The 24,964-nt window shown below is 34.0% G+C and overlaps 1 protein-coding gene across 1 annotated transcript; it reads left to right on the forward strand.

The window, feature by feature from the left end:
• The first annotated feature begins 3,857 nt into the window (after positions 1–3,857).
• LOC118046504 (protein CHROMATIN REMODELING 19) lies at positions 3,858–11,183 on the forward strand. The gene is made up of 12 exons (XM_035055436.2): positions 3,858–4,548; positions 5,081–5,198; positions 5,723–5,763; positions 5,851–6,101; positions 6,204–6,384; positions 6,949–7,134; positions 7,269–7,442; positions 7,533–7,691; positions 9,175–9,252; positions 9,334–9,470; positions 10,262–10,480; positions 10,638–11,183. The coding sequence occupies exons 1-12, from the start codon at positions 3,985–3,987 to the stop codon at positions 10,792–10,794; spliced, it is 2,265 nt and encodes a 754-aa protein (XP_034911327.1). The 5' UTR covers positions 3,858–3,984; the 3' UTR covers positions 10,795–11,183.
• Positions 11,184–24,964: the final 13,781 nt, after the last annotated feature.

Raw genomic sequence — 24,964 nt, forward strand, 5'->3', positions numbered from 1 at the left:
TATAAGCTGACGCTGCTCTGTTTCGTGTATCTCTATGAAATAAATTCTAGCATGTATGTTAGAAGATACCAAAAAGATGTTCCACTGATCAAGAAAAAGGGCATAAATATGGCTTCGGATGCCATGACTTCCCCAGCAATATGTGGCAAATGCGCTATTTAGGTTTAATTTCATTTTCTCCCTTGAAAGTTCATACGGTCTGTTAATTTCTTTGACTACCCCCGACGTTTTGTATCTTAACAGTTAACTAGGCCCTTCCGTTTGTCTATGTTAGCAAAAGAATGGAATATATATATAGCGTAAACTTTAACTTTTTTCTTCAAGATATAAATGGTTTATCCATTAACGTTTTTTTAAAAAAAATCACACTATTCATTTTAAATAAATTAATTTGAAAGCAAGTGAAAAAAAAATGATCTAGAAAAGACTTTATCGACTAGTGGTGGAGGCGGTATACTAGCAGGCCCTGTAAAAATATTTATTTCTTGAAATAAACAACGTAGAGTGAATTAATTCATTTTATACAAACATGGCAAGAAGAGAGAAGCAGATTAATGTTGCTTTTGGCTAATCCGTGTTGATGTTGCTTTTAGCTAATCCGTGTTTGAAACATAAATTATAATGGATCCCAGATTAAGTAAATAACATTTACTATTTTACCAAACATTTTATTTCTGTAACTTGCTTCAAATGCATAAATAACCAAGAAAACAAACACGCGCGAAACCTTCCATTTACAACCATCAAGTGTGTTTGGTAAACACCAAAAGATCCAACTGTAGCCTTCTTCATAACTGGTGGTGTGATATAAGAGCTGCCATTACAAGTAATTGCAAAGATGTAATTACGCATGCGCCTGAAGTTTGCAATCATATGAAAGAACTTTGTATGAAATTGAGGGAGATGACATTGGCGATAAGGTGAAAGTAATAATAGAATAGTGACTATAACTGTGATTGAAATAGTTGTATAATATTATTGTGAGTTAATTGTTATTTGTGAAATATATATAGTTTATCAAAACTTTATAAATAGATAATATTTTTCAATAAATAAATTAAATTTAAACATACTTGACAATAAAGCATTTTACATTGACTTTTGTTTTATGAGAATCTTATGTAGAGAAAATAAAAAAAGATAACAAATTTTCCTTTAACACCTCCTAGTTGTTTTAAAAAAGATGAATGCATATATTTTTTAATGCAAATTCATGTATTAGAAAAGAACTCAAATTCTCAATGTACCAAAGAAAAATAATAACATTTAATAAAAATATATAGAGTGTGACTGTTTTATTATGACACTAGACACGATTTTATTATAAATTGCTATGATAAAACTACCTTTTCTTTTATCCCATTGGGTTGGAAAATGGTGGCGTTTGGTTATAGGGGTGCTTTGATCTTTTCTTTTGGCTTATTAGACATTAAAAAACTAATTAGGGGTATCCAAGTCTTGTTATTTTCTATATTGTAAAAATATTCATTTGCTCTTAAAGTCAACAAGATTTAGAGTTGTTGATTAAGAGTTTGTTTGAGTTTTCATAAACTTTTAAATAATAAAAATATTTCTTTACCCATGATCAAAAAAATGTTGGGCTATTGGGTAAGGGTTTTTTTTTTTTTTTTTTTAATATATAGTTAAAATACGAATTTCATATTAGAAAACAAGGGTTGCGTTCAGGGGTATTTTTGTACTTTAATACAAGTTTGTGATAATTACTTGGGAGGGGACGTTTTGGTATTTTCATATTAACTTTTTAATAAAAAATTGCTAATATGTGCTAAGCACGCATTAGCGAGTGTGTAGTGTCCATGACATTTAGGTGATGTGTTCGATGTCACCCCGTGACCAAACTTGATCTTTTGCATGGTTTGGTGCGTGACGATGTATATATGGTGGTTGAATTGTTGCTAATAATTATTTCATTTTCCTCTTTTTTTCCTCTCTTCTGCCATGTAAAGTGTATGATGGTCCTTTTTGTTTTTTCAATTTCAGTTCTTATTTTGTTGATTTCTTATTTTGTTTTTATTAATTTTATATATATTTTTTTTCAATTTAGTCATTCAATTAGAATTTCTTCTATGTTTTTTTTTTTCATTTTGGTCCCTGTTCTTTCGATTTTTTTTTCTTGGCTCTTTTGTTAATTTTTCTTTACTTTCAATTTTATCATTCAATCAAAGTTTTTGTTATTTTATATTTTTCAATTTGATCTTTATTTTTTTGATTTTTTTTCCTTTTGTTAAAGTTATTCTTCAATTTAATTTAAACCTCGAATTGAAAGTTTTTTTTGCCATTTTTTTTTAACTTTTATTTTTTTAGATCATTTTGTGTAATGATTTTTTTTTTTCAACATTTTATTTGTCGGGGATTTGACATCATACGATCTTATTGTTTTTTGTTTTTTTAAATATTGACTTTGTGATTATCTTGAATTTATTTTTTATAAGTTATCTCGATCTCGTGACCTAGATTACGAGTTTTACATGCTTTTTTTTAAATATAAGTTATTTTTTAAATTGTTTTGTTTTTTTTATTTTTAATATATTATTATAATTCATATCTAATTTATTTTTTTTAATTTTATATAGATAAAATTCATTTTTAAAAATAAAAATATTATTTTTCAAGTATTATTTCTGATATGTTCGGCCACGCATGATATTTTGTTTGGTGTGTGAGTTTATTCAATTAGTTTTATTTATTCTTATTCTTTAGATCACATGTGTTTTTCCAGTGTGAGTTTATTTTTTATTGATTTAAATAAATAAATATCTTATTCTGTATGATTGAATATCTTATATACATCTCTTAATTTTTTCAATTTCTCATTGGATTGTTGTTAATGATTTTTATTTATTTATCTATATAGATTATTAATTATTTATTTATTTCATTAGATGCTTGTATAAATTTTTTGATTTATATTTTAATTTTTTTTATGTAAAATACATATCAAAATAACTCATGTATTTAGATTTTTTTTTGATAAAAAAATTATAACGAAAGACGGATTAGATAGCTAATAATAAATAATAAGTGCATGTATGAAGTTTTTTACAATTAAGAATGCATTTTTTTTTTCAAATGATGCATGCACTTTTTAAATTATAACAATTAAGTAATATTTAAAGACGCGACATGTGATGAAAATATTGATGATATGTCATTTACGGGATTAAGTAACGATCATGAAATAAATACTAAGTAACAGCGTGGCAAATTAGTGATGACATGAGAAATCAACTTTCATTTTTTTTAAAACTTTTTCCAAGCAAATATAAAATACAATTAAAAAAAAAAACCTAACAATCTATAACCCCTCTTCTTTGCTAGCTTTAAAAAATAACTGCATTTTATATTTTTTTAAAAAAAGTGAAAGAAAGAAAAAGAAATAGAGAGAAATTTTAGTTTTTTTAGAAAAATAAAACTATAATTTATAATAATAATTTGTATTTGTGATAATGTAACTAAAAAAATATTAGTTCTATTTCTATTTTATTAAAACTACTATAAAAAAGTTATACTAATTAGTTTAAAAAATAAGAAAAATTAATTTAAATATAAAGAATTTATTAGCACTTCATCACTTGAATGATATAACCCATTGTTTTCGTGTACATAATACATTTTCAAAATTTACTAGACTGTTATAACTTTAAATCTATACATTAATCTGAAAAAAAAATAATTTTTAAAATATTTATTTAATTTTTTTTAAAGTACACATACCTATCATGTTTTTTTTTTTTGAAAAAAATTAACGCAAAAAATTGAAAAAAAAAAAAAAACGAATATATCCCCAAGTCCGTTCTCGTCACTTTCATATACCGCCTTTTTTTTATCTTTTTATTTTTATTCGCTCTGACTTGCCTAACTACAAATGGCGCTTCTTCTCTTCTCCCAACAAAGTTGAAGCACCCAAATTAATAATAATAATAATAAGAATAATCTAGGGTTTGTTACCCTCCTCTCTCCGCAATGAAGCGCGATTTCGACGAAATTTCAGACGACGAGTGGGCTAACCACTCCTTCAAGCCCTCTCGCATTCTCACAACCACACAAAACGGCAAACACAAATCCAATTCGTCTTCTTCTGCTTCTTTTCATCCTCCTTTAGAATCCTTCGCTTTCAAAAAACCACAACAAAATTCATTTAGCAGCGTTGTCGACGATTGTGTCCAAGTCACCGAGCATTTCAATTTGGAGGACGATGACGTGGAGGAGGAGGAGGAGACTGCGAGGCCATCAGCGGTGAATCGTGGTCGTCGATTCGTGGTCGATGACGATGACGATGACGAGGATGAAGAGGTGCAAGAGCGAGAGCGCGGCGGGGATTTGGCGGAGGTTTATGATATAAAATCGAGCGACGAGGAGTGGGAGGAGGAGGGACTGGCGGTGGAAGATGATGATTTGGTGGGCAAAGCATTGCAGAAATGCTCTAAAATATCAGTGGAGTTGAAGAGGGAGCTGTACGGCTCTGGAGTGACCTCGTGCGACCGGTACGCCGAGGTGGAGGCTTCTTCAGTCAAGATTGTTACTCAGGTACTCCCTTGTTTTCATTTTGGAGCAATTCGTTTTGAAAAAGCTGACATTCTGTTCATTTTTAGTTGTATCAAGGTTGCATGTAGTTTCCTATTTTTTATTCTCTCTTTTATAGATATGTAGTTTTCTTTTTATTCTGCAACAATTGTCTTTCAGGTCCTTTAAATTGAAGGAGTATTGGTTATCCCCTCCAGAAAAGGGTGGCGATGTGTTCTTATATGTTCTCTTTTGAATGAAATTATAACTGATTTGCATTATTTTATTTTTTTGTTCTAAAATTGGATTGTTTAGCTTAACTAACAGAATGGTGATCTTTCTCTATTTAATAGGCAGTCAAGATTTTACTTCAAATAAGCTAACTACCTGCATCTATGGGTCTGCGGTATGCATGCGTGTGCATGTGCATTCCGTGTTCCCTTACTAAAAGAAAATGATCCATAATTTTGTTTTCCTTGCCTTCAAACAGTAAACGTAGAGTTATCACTTAGACTGGTCTGGTCATAAACTTGGGGATTCTGTTTTATTATTGCAGGATGATATTGATGCAGCGTGTGCAGTGGCAGATTCAGATTTCCAGCCTGTCCTCAAGCCATACCAGCTGGTTGGTGTCAATTTTCTTCTTCTGCTGCACCGAAAGGGCATTGGAGGAGGTAATTCTACTATTCCTTTTTCATCATCATTGTGCTGTTACATCAGGAGCCCTAAAGTCTATAGTTTAATTGCTTTTTGACATTATAGTTCATAATCCAGGATTGCTAACAATGGCAATCAATCGGCAAAACTATGAGAATAGTTTGAAGTATTCTTGTACTTTTTGTCGTGGGTAAATTACTCTATCTTGAGATTTGTTGAATCACCTGTACTTTTGAAATTACATTGCACCTTCTGGCAGCATTTTTTCGAAGGAGATAAAATATACCAACCAGGACCATGAAATTCTTCGTGGATTGGTCAGGAGACTCATTTGTTATTAGCAGTGAAACCTGAATGGTCCAAGCATAGCGAAGGAAGTTAATTTATTCTTGGATACTGCTGATGTATTTCTACTCCATCAAATGCATGTTCTCTAGCTGCAGTTTAGGGTGTCATTTTTTTTTTTATATAATAGATATTGGATTATATGTGCTCTGGAAAGATCTCTGATCAATAATCACTCACATTTGTATCCATGCAGCCATATTGGCAGACGAGATGGGTCTTGGGAAGACCATTCAGGTACCTGCAATTTGTCTTTTTTCCTTTTCAGTGATAATAGGGTTAACCTTTTTGTTATTGAAATGTAAGATTGATCTTGTGTGACAGGCAATTACATACTTGACGTTGTTGAAATACTTACACAATGACCCTGGTCCACATTTAATTGTGTGTCCTGCCTCTCTGTTGGAAAACTGGGAAAGAGAACTGAAAAAGTGGTGTCCGTCATTTTCTGTACTCCAGTATCATGGGGCTATGAGATCTGCCTATTCAAAAGAGTTGGGTTCATTGGCCAAAGCTGGGTTGCCACCTCCTTTCAATGTGCTCCTTGTCTGTTACTCACTTTTTGAGCGGCATAGGTGTGTCTTATTCTGAAACAGGTCATTATCTGTGTACTTTTATTTCCCCCCAAAATATGTATATATGTAACGCAAATACATTACTCATCATTGATTGTACAGTGCTCAGCAGAAAGATGATCGTAAAATTCTGAAACGTTGGCAATGGAGCTGTGTTATAATGGATGAGGCTCATGCTTTGAAGGATAAGAACAGCTATAGGTGGAAAAACCTGATGTCAGTTGCAAGGAATGCAAACCAGCGTTTGATGCTCACCGGGACGCCTCTGCAGAATGATTTACATGTATTGATATTGAAAGACCTTTTTTCCCCCTCTAAACTTCTTACTTTTCTATTAATCACTGTCATTGTATTTATTTAGCTTCATGCTAGAAAGGACAAATGGTTTCTCTTTTTGCGCTCTTATAATGAAGTTTTTGTGATGTCTAAAAACAGTTTATACTCTTTGAAAAGCTCAAATTAACTGGTGAAATGTAAAATTCTGTTGGAATATGATTATTCTTTTATGATCTTGTTTCTATAATATCTGGTGGTTGAATTCCTGTACCGATAACTCAAGAAGCAAGGAAAAAAGATTTTTACAGAGTTGAGATGGATGTTAGAGAAAATTCTACGAATTTATTGCTACTACTTTATTTGAGGCAGAATTTCTATGTTATATTGTACACAGTCCATCAGTTATTCTTCATGTAGGTAGTAGCACTTGTGTCGATTTTATTTTTGATACCAGATTTCCTTAAACATTAAAATTTATATGAATTGACAGTTTGCAGATATTATCTTTTATATATGCTCATATTTCTGCTATGGTTATGTGCTTTGCCTTGACTCATGTTAATCTTTGCAGGAGCTATGGTCATTATTGGAGTTTATGATGCCTGATCTTTTTGCTACCGAGGACGAGGATTTGAAAAAGCTATTGAATGCAGAAGATGGAGATTTAATTGGTCGTATGAAGTCTATTTTGGGACCATTCATCTTGAGGCGTTTAAAATCTGATGTCATGCAACAACTAGTTCCAAAGATACAGCGGGTATGCTGAAATCATAAAATTTCAACTTAGATCTTCTGTTCTCCAATTATTCTGTTGAGATTTTACAATGAAATTTCCAACCCTTTTAAGTTTTTTTTTATGAAGAATAGAAGGGCTAAATAAGACTTTCACAGGTTGAGTATGTTTCAATGGAAAAGCATCAGGAGTATGCTTACAAAGAAGCAATAGAGGAATATCGTGCAGTTTCGCATGCTCGTATTGCAAAGGTTTCAGATGGGGACCCAAATACTATCGTTGGAGTTCTTCCTCGGCGGCAGATCTCAAATTATTTTGTTCAGTTCCGCAAGGTACTGCCATTTCTCTTAAATTTTTTGTCATTTTTTATTCTATTTCTCTGATATCATTCTAGTCGATCATATTTTATAAGTTTATTTCAGATTGCCAATCATCCATTATTGGTGAGGCGAATTTACAGTGATGAGGATGTCATTCGTTTTGCCAAAAAGTTACATCCAATGGGTGCATTTGGCTTTGAATGTACCTTGGAAAGGGTGATAGAGGAACTAAAAAGCTACAGCGATTTTTCTATTCACCGGGTAATTTCTCTCTCTCTGAGAGGTCCTGTAAGGTATACTAAGAGCTCATGGTTTTTGATTTCATGTCATTGCATGTGAACTTCAGAGTTTCCAATTCCACTGACGTGAAAGAGATATCATGAGTTAATTGTTATTGGTTTGGATAAGCCGTGCACTAGTAGGCTCAGGGCCCTTGAGTAGCCTTGGTTTTGGGGATGGGTCAGACACAGTTCTCTTTTCGAGGCATGCAACTGAATGTCAGATCCTAGCACTTTTATTGTGCATGGTTCAGCATCAGAGAATCTTGTCTTTGTCAAAACTTGGATCAGTTTTCTGTACAAATGGTTGAGAGTGTTAGTAATAACTCAAGTGGATGCGTAGCTTTATGTGGGGTGCGAATGCTGACTGCTGGCATTTGTTCAGAAATGGCCAGCCTCCTTTGCTTGGTTCAGCAGCTGTGACCATTTTGTCTTCGAGACTGCAAGATATTTGATTTGAGCTTGCTGAGGCCTTGGGGAGAGTTTTCTTGGATTGTCTAGTCAGGGGCCACTTACTGGATTTTTTCAATCATACTTTTGGATTTGATAGGGGCTAACATTCTTTCAATTTGATTGTGGGTCATCATATTTGGAAGGGTTCTTGGATTTGCTAATTTTGTTAGTTTTGATAAGGAGTTCAGTTCTTTGATTTGAGAGAAAAATGAAATGTGGAATGAATTTATAAGAGTCAGCTGATTTCTTCCTAGTTTTTCTAACAATCATGTAAAGAAGTAGTTGTTATTCCTCATTCAAATTTCAATTTTGAGAATTCTTGGACTGTTATCAAATAGGTATGCAGGTCAGTGTTATTGGAGGGAAGGCTTATCCTTCTTATATAGGTTGAGTCGGTTGAAATAAATTTGTGGGATTTTAGTTTGAAATCAGGTTATTTAGGGGAGGTCAGTTTGTGCAGTCAAGCCTAAGAATGTCTGTCTTTACAAGTTTTGTTTCTTCAACTCCAAGTTAAGTTTTGATTAAATTGGAGATTTCCCTATTTAGGACCATAGCCACCAACAATGCAGTACTCCTGTTGCAATCTGGATCTTAATTCTGGATATGATGGTACATGATTGGGATCACCCATAGTGGTGACCTAATCTGAAGCAGCTTGGACAGGGTTATCTAGGGGAAGGTAGGGAACAGCCCATCATATGAGTTTCAAAAATCTTTCGTAATAATAAAATCATATCCCATCAATTTAGCAAAATCAATGTGAAAGAGACATCATTCGTAAGTGACTTTAGCAAGAGACTCTTAGTATGTGTGGCATAATTCTTGTACCATGTTATGTGAATTGCATATTGACAGCTGTTACTGAATCAGGGTTATACCCAGCTGTACTCTTATTGCTATGATAAAGACTTGAAATAGATGTTCTTTGGTGAAATTCTTGTGAACTTATTGCTCTTGCACAGCTATATATCTTGATTTGGAATTGTAACCATTTCTCCAACAACTTCTTGCAGCTTTTACTCTATCATGATATAAATGAGAAAAAAGGAATCCTTTCAGACAAGTATGTTATGCTTTCAGCTAAATGTCGGGTATGGATCGAGTAATTTCACCAGGTTTTTGTTAACTGAGTTTTTATGAGCTAAAATTTGCAAATTTCATATAACATGCAGGCATTAGCTGAACTTCTTCCTGACCTGAAGAAGTGTGGGCATCGGGTTCTGATTTTTAGCCAGTGGACTTCGATGCTAGACATACTAGAGTGGACTTTAGATGTACTTGGGGTTACATATAGAAGACTTGATGGAAGGTTTGCCACTATACTTATTTGACATTCTTCATGGGAGCAATTGTTTTCTGCATCTGGCATGTTAATATGATTTTCAGTGCATGCAGTGGAAGTTTTAGTAAGCGAATGGATGATTGTGGCTAGCACAATTCAAAACACATTAATAAGCTATGTATTTCAATGTGCTGGACCACTGGTATGATTGACACTAAAGGGTCTGTGTGCTATTTGGGGAGTACTGTGGTGGAAATCATGTGCATGCATGCAACCTCTTGGTTGAAGGTTTGAAGCCTGAGACTAATCATTTCATGCAAAAACATTGAATGGTAGGCCAGTCTAGAGTTCTCTTCCTGAATTACTGCTTCTGTGGGATCATAGCTGGAGGAATTTCTCCCTTTTCTTTTGAGCTTTGTCGAGAAGGATGTCCCCCCCCCCCCCTTATTAGCATGCAAAACGACTGTTTTTTCATCATTTGCAGAGTATTAGCTAAGGATACTCGCACTTTTTTACTATATCCCTTGAACAAATCAATGTGGAAAATTCATCTGGGCAAGTTTTTCTAACTATGGTGTGATAATCGTAGCAATAAATTTACCATCATTGAACTATGTCTATCACAGATTATTACATCATTTAGTAATTTTTTTTATTATCCTCAACCACAATTATTGTCCTTTTGAACTACCTGGACTTTTGAGCATTTTCTGTTTTCAATTGCGCTCCATAATGTTGGTCATTGGTTTGTCAATTTACTCTTTATATGCCCACTAGAAATTCGTTTTAGCTTAATCTGTTGCTCCATCCAATGACAGTACTCAGGTGACAGAGAGACAGGCCATAGTGGATGCTTTCAATAATGACACCTCCATATCTGCATGTTTGCTGTCCACTAGAGCTGGAGGTCAGGGCTTGAACTTGACAGGAGCTGATACTGTAATTATCCATGATTTGGATTTCAACCCACAAATTGATAGGCAGGCAGAAGATCGTTGTCATCGCATTGGCCAAACAAAGCCTGTTACCATATACAGGTGCTTAATAACTCCCCCGAGAATTACAGTATGAAGCAAACAATTACAGACAAACCCCGTGCATCATTTCTTTCCCTCATACCATTTTACATATTTTAATTTTTTTATGTCAAAAAATGTGGTTTGTGTGATTCTGACTCTGCTCCATCCTTCGCAGGCTGGTGACCAAGGGCACGGTTGATGAGAACGTTTATGAGATAGCAAAACGGAAGCTAGTGCTGGATGCTGCTGTGCTCGAGTCTGGCGTGGAGGTAAATAATGAGGGAGACACATTAACTATGGGGGAGATATTATCATCACTTTTGATGGTATAGAAAGTCTAAGCAATCACAGAGACTTGCTCCAGATCATTTCCGAGCGTGCTCCCTGTTTTGGGGATGTGTGCAATGCAGTGATAAACAGCTCGTCAGTCTTCTGTGATCTGGGGATTTTCACTCTTATTTTTGCCCGTTATTTCTATGATATCCGCTATATTAGTTAGGCTCGACCTGAGGGGGGGATTCATTTATATAATTTCTATTTTTAATGGGTGTAAATAGCCCTTCAATTCTTACATTCGGTCACGTACCACTAAGACATGATCTGATCAAAGGCAAGTTGCTTATGACTTCATTGCCATGCTGTGAAGCTAGTTGCCTTGCTGGGTACGTGTCACAGATCTCTTGTCAAACTCAACTTTTAGATAGCCTGCTTATATTGTTCACTCGTCTCTCTCTTACTCACCAGTCTTCAACGCTGACCCCATGAAACACAATCCAAAAGCTCCCATTGAATGCTGGTTTTGGTTTCGCTAATCTTCCCTCACCGCCGGAGATCTCATATAACGACTTGATAGGAAAAGAGAGCATGCTACAGGGATAGGATGTATAGCCAATGCTACTTTGAAATTCAGGGCTCTTAACAAAAGATAGTTTATATCCCAGTTTTGATACGGATAAAATTAGCTAGTTGTATTCCTTAGTTTTCTCTCCTGTCATGAGTCATGACAACTGATAGAGCCTCTGCCTTCCCGTGCTTTTGTATATTATAAAGGTAACAGCCAAGTGAATGGGATTGACACTAGTGGCAAAGGGGGTGAGCGTAAGATGTGGAGTGCAGGCGTGGCCTGATGCCCAGACCCAACCCTGCAGTGTGCATACAATCTCATGTTTCAGCCCCCCAATCTCGGTTTCGGCCTGCAAGAAGCCGATCTGTTGCTTGGGAGGGTTCATATGGATCTGGAGTTTATCCATCTATGGTGAGTTTCTTGCGTTACGGAATGGATCTGAATTCTAAGACGTACGCACGTATGAGAGAATGGCTTTTGAAAATGGCAAGAGACGTGAAATATTGGATAAAAATATTATAACACAGCCCTTCAAGGTTTGGAGGGTTCTCTGAACTATTCCCTAAACTTCTATTATTTTCTTTAAACTAGGCCTCCGTCATTCAAATCTTCACCATCAAAGTCATTTAGATTCTCCTAAAGCTTTAGAGAGGTACTTCAATTTTACCAACTCCCTGGTAATTTGTGAACTCCCTTAATTAACCCTGCCTCCTAAGATTTTATATCATGTTGCATGCATATGATTTGGAGTTTTACTAAATTCCTTAAGGAGGAGGTTGTTTGGATACGAGGAATGCCAAGCTTGAAATGAAAATGAAAGAAAATGTTTGAAATAGTAAACCCAAAATCCAAATGAAATTTAAATTTCTTAGAAATTATTATTTTAGTGAGGATGACAATACTAATAAAGTTGTTGACAATAATGGTAGAGACAGTGATGATAGTAATAAAATTGTTGACAATAATGGTAGAGATAGTGATAATAGTTGTTATAAAAATCATATTAAATTACTGATAATGTTAGTGGTAAATTAGGTACAGTCGTCGTGGCAGTGAAGGGATACAGAGTTTGAGATGAAAATAGAAGAACCTGTTTGAAATAATAAGTTGAAATAAAAGAATGAAATTTGATATTTTCAATATTTATTTTAAGGAAATAAAACAACAAGAAATCAAAATACGAGTAGTGTTTTAAATAACCCTAGTTAATAACAGTAGTGTTTTAAATAAATAAATACTGCTATGTATAAACAGTACCTATGCATGTGTGCAATGGAATAAAATCATAATCTACTCAATTACTCGCGAAACTCGTTCATGATATTGGTGTAATAATGGAAAGAAACTAAGGCGTCGCAAGGCCAACGCCTTGAGAATTTTCCACAGGTACCATAGAAATGCAGCATGGGCAGGCTGACTTGTAGGGTATAAATAGATTGTTAAAGCATAAAATCTTTCGAGTTATTTTCATTGCGGACAAACAGGGAAATCCATGGAGAAGGCAGGCAAAGGTTGTTAACTGGCAAGCCATGAGATCATCTTACAAGATATTTGTCCGCATCATCATCAGGTGTACAACGGCCCCTCTCCGTCTCCGGTAGGACATAATTAAGCATCGGGTTTTATCGATGAGAAGTCCCGGCCCGTGAAATCCTCTCTGTCACATCCCTGAAATGTAGTACCACTAGGAAGTTACCTCACCATCAAGGTTTTGTTGTTATCTTGGGACCCGACAATAACCATCCTTTCCCTCACGGTAGGGTGCTTCTCTCCCGATCCCTGTCTAGGCATGGATGTCTCTTCTCTTCAGCTCCCATCAAGGGATAGGAAAACTACAGAGAACAGGGGTCCCTCTCTAGACCAGCACAACCAATCAGTGTCCTTCGAATGTCACCATCACTCACATGCATCGACTAGCTAGGCAAATCACTATTCCATGTATCCATGCATTGCCGAATTGAATAAGCATTAATTCGGGCTTGGATTTCTTTTGTTTATTACGGAGATGGTAGAAACAAAATTGAGTATTTTTTGTTTTGTTTTGTGAAAAACACAATGTCAGTCACATTTTATCATTTAATAAATGCATGCTTGGCCCGTTAAAAGAACAAATTGGTAAAAGTACTGCAAAGATTTAATCTGCTGCTTTACCTTAAATATCCGATTACATAGTGAAGAGAGTCATGGATAATATATATTTAGTTTAAATCTTTTTAATGTAGTCGTAGAAAACAATACTTAAGAAAGCCAGGACTTTTTCCAACAGTACTTAAGAACAATTTAATGTTGTCTTGCTGCGCTTTCATCATGGTGTTGATCCCTTTCAGCTACTTGTCTTGCTACATTTTATCATTTAATAACCTTAAAGCTGTCTCAGCCTAAGCCTCGCTGTTACAGATGGTCATCAAGCTTGACGCTCCGGATTCCTATATATTTTTGGGCTTTGTGTTTTTCAATCCTTCTGATTTTTTTTCTTAAATTCATCTTGGTGCCTTTGTTTTTTTAATGTTTTTGGGTGATCCATGCCCTTCTTATCCATTGCACTTTGGGATTTTGGCCTTTTCTTCTACATTTTCGGCTTTATGTCTCATCTTTTTTCTTAATAAATTTGCTCGTACGTTCTTATGTTAATAAAAAAAAGCAGCTCTTGTCGACTAGAATTCTACAACCTGTTTCGAAGAGTGGAGAATGACGAATTGACGAGGGAAGAAAACACGAATTTCAAGGCATTTTCTCGAGAAGGAAAATGGGAAGAATATATATTTTTTAAACAGGCACTATTCTCTTCGATTTGGAGAAGTGACTGGAAAACGTATGTAATTGATTCTATTCTCGTTAAAAGCCTCTTGTCATTTTCAAGCTAAAGAATATATATATATATATTGGTAATTGCAAATCTTTTTCTTACTACCATTTTTTTGTTGTTTAAAAAACACTCCATTAAAAAGAAAACTCTACTTTCTCCCCCACTTTCTTCCTTCTATTTTCATCCCATCCATAAAAGAAAATCTAATTTTCCTTTCACCTCGTTTTCCTTCTTAATCTTTCTGCACTCCCTAAACAAAGAAGCAGGAAACAAACATGAAAAAACTTTTAACTGGCAAAAGTTCGTTGCCTTTCTATACACATGACTACTTCAGAGAACAAACAGACAGTCAACAAAATTTTGTTGACATCATTGTAATTTTTATGGCAACAATTAATATATTGTTTAGTCTCTTACAATATTATATCGATGCATTTTATGATGATTTACAAATTAAAAATTCATCGCTTATAAGAACCTAAAACGACAAAATATCATCACAAGTAATTCCCACAACAAACACAGAACCAACAAGGACAAATTATATTTATCAAAAAGAAAAGAAAGAATAAAAATAACCGCAAGACAATTTTACCATGCTTCTACCTTGTGATCTTATCAACCACGTAAAGAAGACAATCTTACTCGATTCTAGTATGATGTTTGGTTTAATTATAGCTTTTCATTGAAAGTCATTTACCTATGACTCTATATTCTTTCCATTAAACCGAATGCCACAATTGCTGATATGAGAAATTGAGAACAAAGGGAATGGAAGTGGGAGTTAGCTTGGAGGAGACAATTGTTCCTCTTTGAAATAAATTGAGTTTATCGTCTACCTTCTCTCATCTTTAGAAAGATTTCAGCTAAAAGTAACAACTTCATATAAGAAAGTTTGGTCCTTATCAGCAGATGGAGCTTATAGAGTTAAAACTTGTTTTTTATTTATTGACAAAATTGTGAATCCAGGGGTTAGAAATTTTAAAGCTTTGATATGGCAAAAAGAGGTTCCTTTTAATGTTCAATCTTTTCTTTAATTAGCTGTTCAGAATAGATTATGCATTAAGAATTTCTTACTTTGCCATAATATAATCCCAATTGATCAAGCCTTTTGTATCTTTTGTAAAAATGAGATTGAGACTTCAAATCATCTTCTCCTCTATTGTAGACCAGTGTGAAAATTATGGATGAAATTCTTGGATTAGTGGGGTATTAGTGGTTGCCTTCCCTGCTATGTGGAGATCTGTTACATTAGTGGCCCAACCTAGTGTTTGAAAAATTCCGGCGTAAGACTTGGTTTATGCTCTCTTGTTGTGTTAGCTGGAATATATGACTTATGAGGAACATGTAATCTTCAATGATGGAAATGCGACATTCGAAGACAATTTCTCCTTAATTCTTTATCTCTTATCGATAAGTCTATAGATAAGTTCTTCATGGCTATTGACACTATTTTAATTATGGGACTTGAATGTATTATAAATTGATCTATCACCAAATCAAGGCTTTAAGCATGGCGTATCAGCTCTTTCAATCCTGAAGTTCCTTTTCGGTTATAGATCTGTTGACTTATTTATTTATTTTTGTGTTTGCTTTTTATTTTTGTGATTCTCTTCTCTTTTCTTTTCTACTTTTCTTCTGTGTATCTTGTTTTTGGTTACCTTCTGGTTAGCCCTTTTAATATATCGACTTCTTTCAAAAACAAAAACCACGTAAAGAAACATGGCGTGAAAAATTCTCCAAGAACTATTCTGTCTGGTGGTTGCGCTCTATCTTATCTATAATTAACTGACCTTGAGCATAACATTAATATCGGAATGTAGAGAAATGTATAGCATTTCAAATCCCTAATCTGTTCGCTAGCTTAGTGCTACTACTTTCGTTGTTTATTGATCACAAACGGAAAGTGCTGACTTATTTATATATACATAGTTAGGTCAAGTAGGGATAATTAGGTCAAAAGCAGGTGTGGAGGAGGCTGCTCGCTTGTGTGGTTTATGTAAGAACATGATACCGCGTCTGTCCAAATCTAAGTAGTATAAAGAGGTGAACCTACGATTGATAAAGAAGAGAAGAAATTAAGGACGAGGATCATATATATAGTTTCCAACGCTTTTGTGGATAAGGAGAAGGACACGAGCTGAGGAACTGGAAATTTAGGAGCAAACCTCAACCCTCCAAAGAGACTTGAAAAACTCACTTGCTTCATCATTTAGGACGGAACGAGCCACCAACAACTCTTTCTTCCCTTCACATCGAAATTCTATACATATTAAAAAAATAAAAATGGTGAAATTAAATCAACGATATTGGGCCCAAGTGATGAAACAAGTCTGGCCCACAACATGTGCAGGCTTAGCCCAAGAACGAAACCTGACATGTCTCATTAGTAGCGGGGCCTGAGCTAAAGCATCCAATGCATCTAGCTATTCAAACAAAACATAAATGGATGAAAAACTATTCATTGGTAAGTGGCTGTTACATTGAATTCCCATGGCGTAGATTATTACCCGATTCAAGACCTAGCTAGCTCTAGTTTGCATTGTCGATTTTCACGAGCATGCATGTGGTCTTTTAGTGGCTCTATAATATCTTTTCAATCTAATGACATTTTCTCCTGTTATAGAAAATAAGGAAAAATGAAATTAATTCAAGTGAACAGTATGATTTTAGTAAAAAAAAAAAAAGACAAAAAAACATAGATATTTAATATTTCTTTTCTTATTTAATGTAGATTATAAATTCAATACAACCCACTTTAGACAAGTTCACATGCTCTCTTTGTTTGTTACTGTAGAATTAGAAAAAATAGTTTTATATGCTCTTATATTTTTAAAAAATCATGTCCAATCTATCATTATATGTTTAATTTCATTCAATCTATCATTAAAAAGTATTTGATGGGTCTCTAATAAATTATTATGTTAATTTTTCACTATTAAAACTAACAAAAATATATCATGCGATTTTCACATGCGTCTCTTATATTAAAATTTTAAAAATAAGAATATATGAAATCATTTTCCTGAAAAATTATATCTCTTGATGATAAACATTCTATCTTTGAGAATATTACAAACTCGATCGAGTAATCTCTTAAGATCAAATTAAAGGACTCTATATTACTTTTTTTACACTGATTAAACCATCGGACAGTCACTCCGAAGAAGGAACTCCGCCTTGTTTTGCAGGATCGGAGCCTCAATATCCCATTTCTTTTTCTGCTACGTGACCTCTCGCAACATGCTCAGGTACTGAAATCCAGGGGATCGGTAGATTATAGGAGAAATACCACATGAACAGAAAAAAAAAAAGAAAAAAAAATATCGGGGCTTTTAATCCTTGGGGAGAAATGATATAATAAAAAACAAAAAAAGATCGGAAAGAGATTACTGTTTGAAATACTGAAGCATCAGTAAATTGCCAATGCCCTTTCCTCAAACGAATTAAACTTTCTAAACTCAAATATATATATCAACCGAGAAACGCATTCTTCAGAAATCCTAAAAGGTCCCGTGGATCAAACAAGCTGATCCTCCATTGATCATAAGCTGCAGGAGGAGACAGTGATCATGAATATTGTTTTGCTTTTGCATGCATGTAAGGCAAAAAGTCAATAAATCTAAGATCATTAAAGAAAAAGGAATATATATAGAAGAAAAGGGACAAGAGGAGGGAAGGCGGTTTGTCTTTCATGGTGTCCTTATTGTGGTGCCGGCAAGGATTCTTCACGGTGCGAGTGGAACCCATAAGAAGGATGGGATTTGCGTCATTCTGGGGCTGCTTTCAATGTGTCACTGCATCGTGGGACACAGGGAATCCTTGCAAACCGTAAAATGTCTCTCCCTCTAGATAAGGTGACCCACCATCACAATCTAATTCTCTTATTTATTTTATCAGCTCATTTCTCTCCTTACTATCATGCCAATCAATGGTTTTCATTCCAAAGGACGTGCCTCTTTTCACAATTTAATCAATTTTTTTTATTGAAGAAAGGTGTGGAGTGCATCCATGAAAGAATATCGAGTAGACCCCCCAAGGGAAATGACCTCTGCTGTCACATCCATCCCGAAAATAAGAAGGTTATAGAGGTTTATGACAAATGAATTATCAAATATAACGAGCTTCATAACCTCGTTTACACCTGGTCGGTTCACCGAGGAGGTAAAAAAAACTCCTATTACCTGTGTGGTTAACAAGGTTACTATTTTATTACCAAAAAAAGAAGAAGGTTACCATTAATAAATCGATTCATTCAACAGTAGGTTAGGTAGGGAGGATGATAGCGACGCCATACTTGTCACATATAATACTCGAGAAATTATGTGTTTCGTAAGAATGAATGACCGACCGAAAGAGAAAAGGGAAAAGGACCTCTTCCCAGCAAACAACTACCTCTTTCTTTTAAACTCTTGTGCGTGTGGTAAACAAACATATGGCGCTGACTAGGAATATTGGGCATCTTTGATGTTTCAGTATGCCTACAGTCATGCCCCCTACATGAGAAATGTATCTCTTAAGCTCAAAAAACCATATCATGCTAAAGAAATCGTAGAGAAGCTCTAGAATACTGGTATTAAACTCAAGAAGATGGCCTATATATATATATATATATATATATAAACAAGTTCAAATTTAAGATTCTTCGAGGGGAGAAAAAACACTAATGTCAATTAGACCATAATTCGTTCACAATTTGTCTTTTAAATGAAAGAAATTTAAAACGGAGAAGGAAAATGCTTTCGAAACCTCTGGTTTGAATTGAAATATTCTAATATGAGCTACAAACTTTGAATTTTCAACCATGAACTTCCTCTTAATTTTCATACCCAGTGGTGCTTCATTTACTTGGTGCCTCGACTTTCTCATTTAGGCTATTAAAACAAATTTGTTAAGTCTGTGAATTTGTGATTTGAGTATTTTTTTCAACTAAGGTTGCTTCTGGTGTAACGGAATTGAAATCTGGAGACGTAAATATTGAATAAACTTTAAGAGCGAAGTATAAGAGATGAAATGGAAAGCATGGTTGGGGGATTCACAACTTGAGGCTCAGTTTCCTAGACTTTATAAGATTTCTTCTTCTTCTTCCTACGCAAAAATCTCACATACGAAGAACTGAACTCAAGGTTTTTGGTTCTAGCACCTATTCTGAAAAAGAAACTCGAGAACTTTTGAATGGGATCAATTATTATCCCTGGGCTGACTAATGGAGTCCATCTCAAGCAAGTGAAAAACGATATTAAGGTATGGAATATTAAAAAGGATGGAAAATTCTCAGTGAAGTCACGTGGTTCTTTAATTGACAGATTGGAATATTAGGGTACTTGCCCTTTTGTCTCTTGAATTTATATACCACCCGCTCCTCCGAACTCTCAAACTTTCATACGGTCGGCAGTTCAGAGTCGTCTATGCACTGAAATATTCTTATACAACTGGCAGTTAATTCCTATAGATTAGTCAACATGTCCATTCTGTGTAGTCGCTGTGGAAACAACAGAGCATCTTCTGCTCCAGTGCTTTCGTGCTTGGAAATCTTGGGCCAGGCTTCTTCAATGGTGTTGTGTTGTGTGGTGCTGTCCTCATATTTGCTATTCCATTGGAAAAACTTGGCTAAAGTAAAGTTCCAAAGGAAAATGACACTTACTTTCTTTCATATGGTACTGCTTAGAGCACTTGGTTAACCAGAAACAACTTCACCTTCAATAATTCGTGCTATGCTCTAACTTTACACAGGCTATCAGCATGGTTAAGATGCTGGGAAGATAGCTTTGTTTATATTGGTAATGGTCTACTCATAAGCTCAGATGGGATAAGAAATTGGTATAACACTGGCTGTAAACAATAATCCTTTGGCTTTTTTTTCTTTTTTTTTTTTCCTGTATTTTCTTTCTTCTATTCTCCCAGTACTCCTTTTGAAATTCTCAGCCACTATCTAGCTGGCTAGTTTTCTTCAATAAAACTCTTCGATTATGATAAAAAAATAATAATAATTAAAAGATGATTTTATTTTTGTTAAAGATATAGCGACTAAGCTATGATTAATTACTAACTGTAACTTATATATGGCGGGCTTGATTTTTTTTTTTCTTGTTTATTATTTGAACTGTACACGACGGGCTTAACTCAGCTAATCCAGGTGGTATCTACATTAAGGCCAGACCTGCAGGTCTCGTATACGCAGCCTCTCCTGAATCAACCCCACTTCTTTGCCTGTTTCTGTCATTGCTAATGCGGGCGTGCCTTTGTTTTTTCAAAGGCAAAAACAAAGTCATGGTTATTTGATACGATCTTAATTCAATTGGTAATTTATAGAATTCGGATAGATGGTTCAGAATCGCTTCAGACGTTCCTAGCTTTCCCCCAAGCTATTTTGGAAGGGAAAAAAAAATAATTTCAGACAAAAAAACAAGAGGAAATTATTTATGAGAGGCGTCGTAAGATCAATGCCCTTTAAGATTTCCGAAGGCATCATAGAAAAAACCAAAAGAATTGATACGGCCGGTGACGATAATCAAGCACTGATGGAGGCCATTGCAAGGTAGCTGGATCTGGTTGTTACAAAAGAATCAAATTCAGTACTAGATATGACCAGTGGGCAAAATATTAATTTGATCCCTTCAGAAAATAAGGACCGTTGGATCAAATATTCCTTCTGGCCCACCATGTATAGGAGACGGGCCTACTTAGCATCGACCTCTCATCACAAATGGTTTTCTCGAGATGGCCTCTCCAAGGAAGTTATCTCTTTTCTTGAATTCAGACAAATGTGAAAGCAGATGGTCCCGTCTATATTAGTTGAAAACATACAATTTTTGAGTAAAATAGGATTTAAAGAGAATTACGTGACTAAGCTAGCGAGGTTGACAGAGGAAAGCCCAGAGTACTTAGGCTTTACACAAACCAACAATCGTGTCTCTTTCCTAGTGAAACAGCAAAAACAAAAAACACACACGAGATTTCAGACGTTGGTGCTAGGTTAAAAAGCAACAGAATGATGAAGGTTCCTTTGTAGCTGGGTGTGAACAAAACCTACTTTCAAATCACAACGCAAGGCAACAAATGTTCAAGGAAAGTGTTTCTTTGAAGCATTCTTGTATGTACGTTGATTTTTCTGTCCTCTGCTTTATTCTCATAAAAACTCATGTCTCCCACTCCTTCTGCCGGTCTCTCAACTCCTCGCCAACGATCTAAAGAAGTTAGCTATAGCCTATAGGTCAATTACACCATGCAAGACTACAATACCTCGTAAATGACTGCCTAATTGGCCAATATGCATCTTCTTTCTCATAAGATGATCTTGTTCAGTTTCTACCCGTAACTTGTGCTTTTACTTCTTATTTTTTTCAATGGTATTAATATCACTGTGATTAAAGAAGAAGAATCAGCAAATTAAATGTTTCCAGTAAAAAGATGTACGTAATATGGTTGAAGATTTAATTTGGATTTATTATTTTGCAAAATAAATTATATCTAAAAGATGTACAAATATATATACTAATTGATGGTGCATTAAAAATTATATATAAAAAGATCTTATATTGTTTCATTTAAACAGTATGACATCCGAGCCATTCAGACTAGCCACTTTATAAGGTCATTACCATCACCTTTTTATGACCACCTTCCCACACTTTGATCAACCCTTGACACTGTGATCACCTTAAATCATAACCACCTCCTCACACTATAGGTTTACTCTTGCATATTTTGCTATCACATAATATTATTCTTTTGCACTTATTAACTTAAGCATTGGAATATATATTATGATATGAAACTTGTTTTTGCAAAAGAGCTTGAGAAAGTCACTTTGTCACCTCACCAATTAATGGTTAAGTCCAGTCACATAACCAGTTTAATATGAATTCATAGAAAGCCAAACCCAATTTAAAGTTTGAACGACTTCATTAACAAAACTCTAAAAAGTGAGGGTAATAAACTATAGAAACACTCCTCGACACTATGGATTCACTATACTCATGAGTTTTTTGTCATCCCATTTTCTTGTTTTAATCTTGATTTTCTTCATTAATAATAATAATAAAAAAAATATTTTAGATAATATTTTTGATGTGTAGTCTTGTATAATATTTTTTTTCTTTTATTTTAATCAATCAATTTTATGTACGTGTTTGTTTTTATTATAATTTGATTTAATAGAAAAATAATTTTAATAAACAAATTCATTAAACACAATCAAGTAAATGATCTACGTTGCAAGATCAAATATCTTGATTTATATATGTTTTTGATTTTCCAGTTTTTTTTTAGTTATCGTTAATGACTTTTTTTTGTTTATTTACACAAATGGTTCTCAATTTATTTAATTAGATGCATGCACAAGCTTCTCGATGTACATTTAGGATTCTTTTATGTAAAAAACACATTGGAAAAGTCTGCGTATTCAATTTTCTTTTATCAGAAAGAAGATATTTGACTTGTGGTGGAACGTAGTTCAAATAGTCAGCCACCAACTAAATGAGTTAGGCATTTTTTAATTTAGTTGAAAAATTGTTAATAATTGTTAGATTAATGCACAAATCTTCACCTAATTAATTAGTTCGAGTTCTTATTGTAAAACTCCCACAATGTATATATTTTTTGTTTAAAAATAATTCCGTTGATATTCAAAATGATAGGCAAAAACATTATGGTCTCTATGATAACGTTTATTACTATCTCGAGATAAAAATGATAGAGATAGTGAAGACAAAAATGTATTTGATTAAAAAGATAAAGATAAAGACATAAAAATAAATTTATCTATCGTATAATTTTGGAGTGAATTTCTGTATTTTCAAAATAGAATGTTTTATTATTTTTATTTTTAAAATATCATTATAAAAAACTCTCAATTTTAAAATTATTCAACTAAGATATATAATGATAAAAATATTTATTATCATAGTTTTAAAACTCGATTCGTAAACCGATTAAGGACAAGGCCCAAGTCATGGGATGAGAGGGTAAACTCTAGTTGTCTCGAGTTAACGTAAAAATAAAAGTTTCATAGTTTTAAAACATGGCTTAGGGTTTGACTTAAAGCAAGGCCTGAGTCACTAGTTGGGGGGGTCAACGCGAGTTTTCCCGAGTTATCATAAATTGTAGTGTATTATTCTTTCCACTCAATTAAGAGAAATCTTTGCCATCTCTTTCTCTCCTTTCTCTTGATTCTCTCTTAAATAAGAAACTCAGTTGTTGTTGGGGAGAAATCACTGGCAAATAGCCCTTCATCTTCCTAGTTCTTTTTTTTTCTTCCTCTTTTTTTTCTTTTCTTTTCTTTATTTTGTCCTTATTTTTCTTTTGACGTGTTAATTAATAATTTTTATCTAGATTTGATTTGTGCACAGAGTTCTTAATTACTTTGTTAGGATATCCTTTTGTTGGACTGTGATGAGTGTTTTTTCGTTGCTTGAAAGAGATGGATGCGCCTTGGCAATTTTGAATGATTGAGATTGTTCATCAATAGAGCTTGATATGGTGAGACATGTTATTCCATTTATTTATAGTGAGTGGGCTAAGCAAAACTTAATATGCAAGAAAAGCTTCATACTGAGCAATCCTCATCGAGAAATTTCAGTGAGCTTTTAGTAACGTCCATAAAGAGATCTAATATTTGCTACATTGAAGATCATTATCCACCATTGCTGTAAAAAAGGTCTTGTCTATTTCTATTTTTTTGTATATAACAAGTTACAATTCCTTAGTTTGTTGTATCATTGTGCCACAGATTAAGACGGTGATGTATTTGTTTGATTTACATCATCATCAATGGAATCACCAACTTTTAAAATCCTTTTCTAGGCTTTTTAATGCTGTTATTTTTTATGGGTTTTGTTCCAAGTGTTTTTGTAAAAAACATTTAATGTATTTTTTTCATTTTATTGACTTTTCAAAATTAATATTTTTCAAATGGTTATTGAAAACTATGGTATGAAAATTAAGTGGCAAAAGGGACATACGGGAGAAAACAAGAATATAAAGTTCAAGAATTTAAAATTTTCAGTTGAGATAGTTCGCAGACTATTCAACGGAGACGGATGCATCCTAACATCTCCTAGGATAAGCTGGTGAGAAACGAATTATTCACTTATCACATGTCCCAAATACTACACTTAATTATAGCCAATGAAGCAACTTATCCCGATTCCCAAATAGAAAAGAAAAACCGGAGCAGGACAAAAGATGAGCTTGAGAATGAATCTTTCTAGCATTTCCTTTCTCCACGCACATGCATTCGCTGGCAGATGATGTTTTTTGGGTGGAAGATCAATATTTAATGTGCTGATCGCAGTCATAATAACATATGTGTTTTTTTAAATATAAATATATTTTCTTTGAAACAGTTTATGAATCTATTAAAATAAAATCAAAACATTTTCCTGTGACTCCATGCCTCTTTATAAATAAATAGGCAAAACAGGGAGTCCACGAAGAGGCATGGGTGACTAAAGGAAGGGTACGTTGTCTTGATGTATGAAACAAGAATATCTGAACTAGAAGAAGGAGAGCCTGTAGCACCGTTACTCCTCTTCAATTAACTCACAAATAATGCTCTCTCTATTTCTAGAGACATGAGTATAAAATTTGAATTAGACTCTCTTCAAAATAATCAATTCGTATAATTCTATCTTACTTTGCACTAATTAATAGGTTAAAAGTTTTATTAGTTGACGCAGTAATATAGAGCTATTTAATTTCTCATTTATATATATATAAATCTCAAATGGCGAGTTTTCAAAAACTACATTACGTCAGTTTTTGTTTGATCTTTACATAATATAGAGATAAAAATTTTGAGTTGGGTGATTTTGACAGTAAGAAAAAATATGAATACGTGAAAACACATCTT

Source organism: Populus alba, chromosome 10, assembly GCF_005239225.2.
Source record: "Populus alba chromosome 10, ASM523922v2, whole genome shotgun sequence".
Classification (NCBI taxonomy): domain Eukaryota; kingdom Viridiplantae; phylum Streptophyta; class Magnoliopsida; order Malpighiales; family Salicaceae; genus Populus; species Populus alba.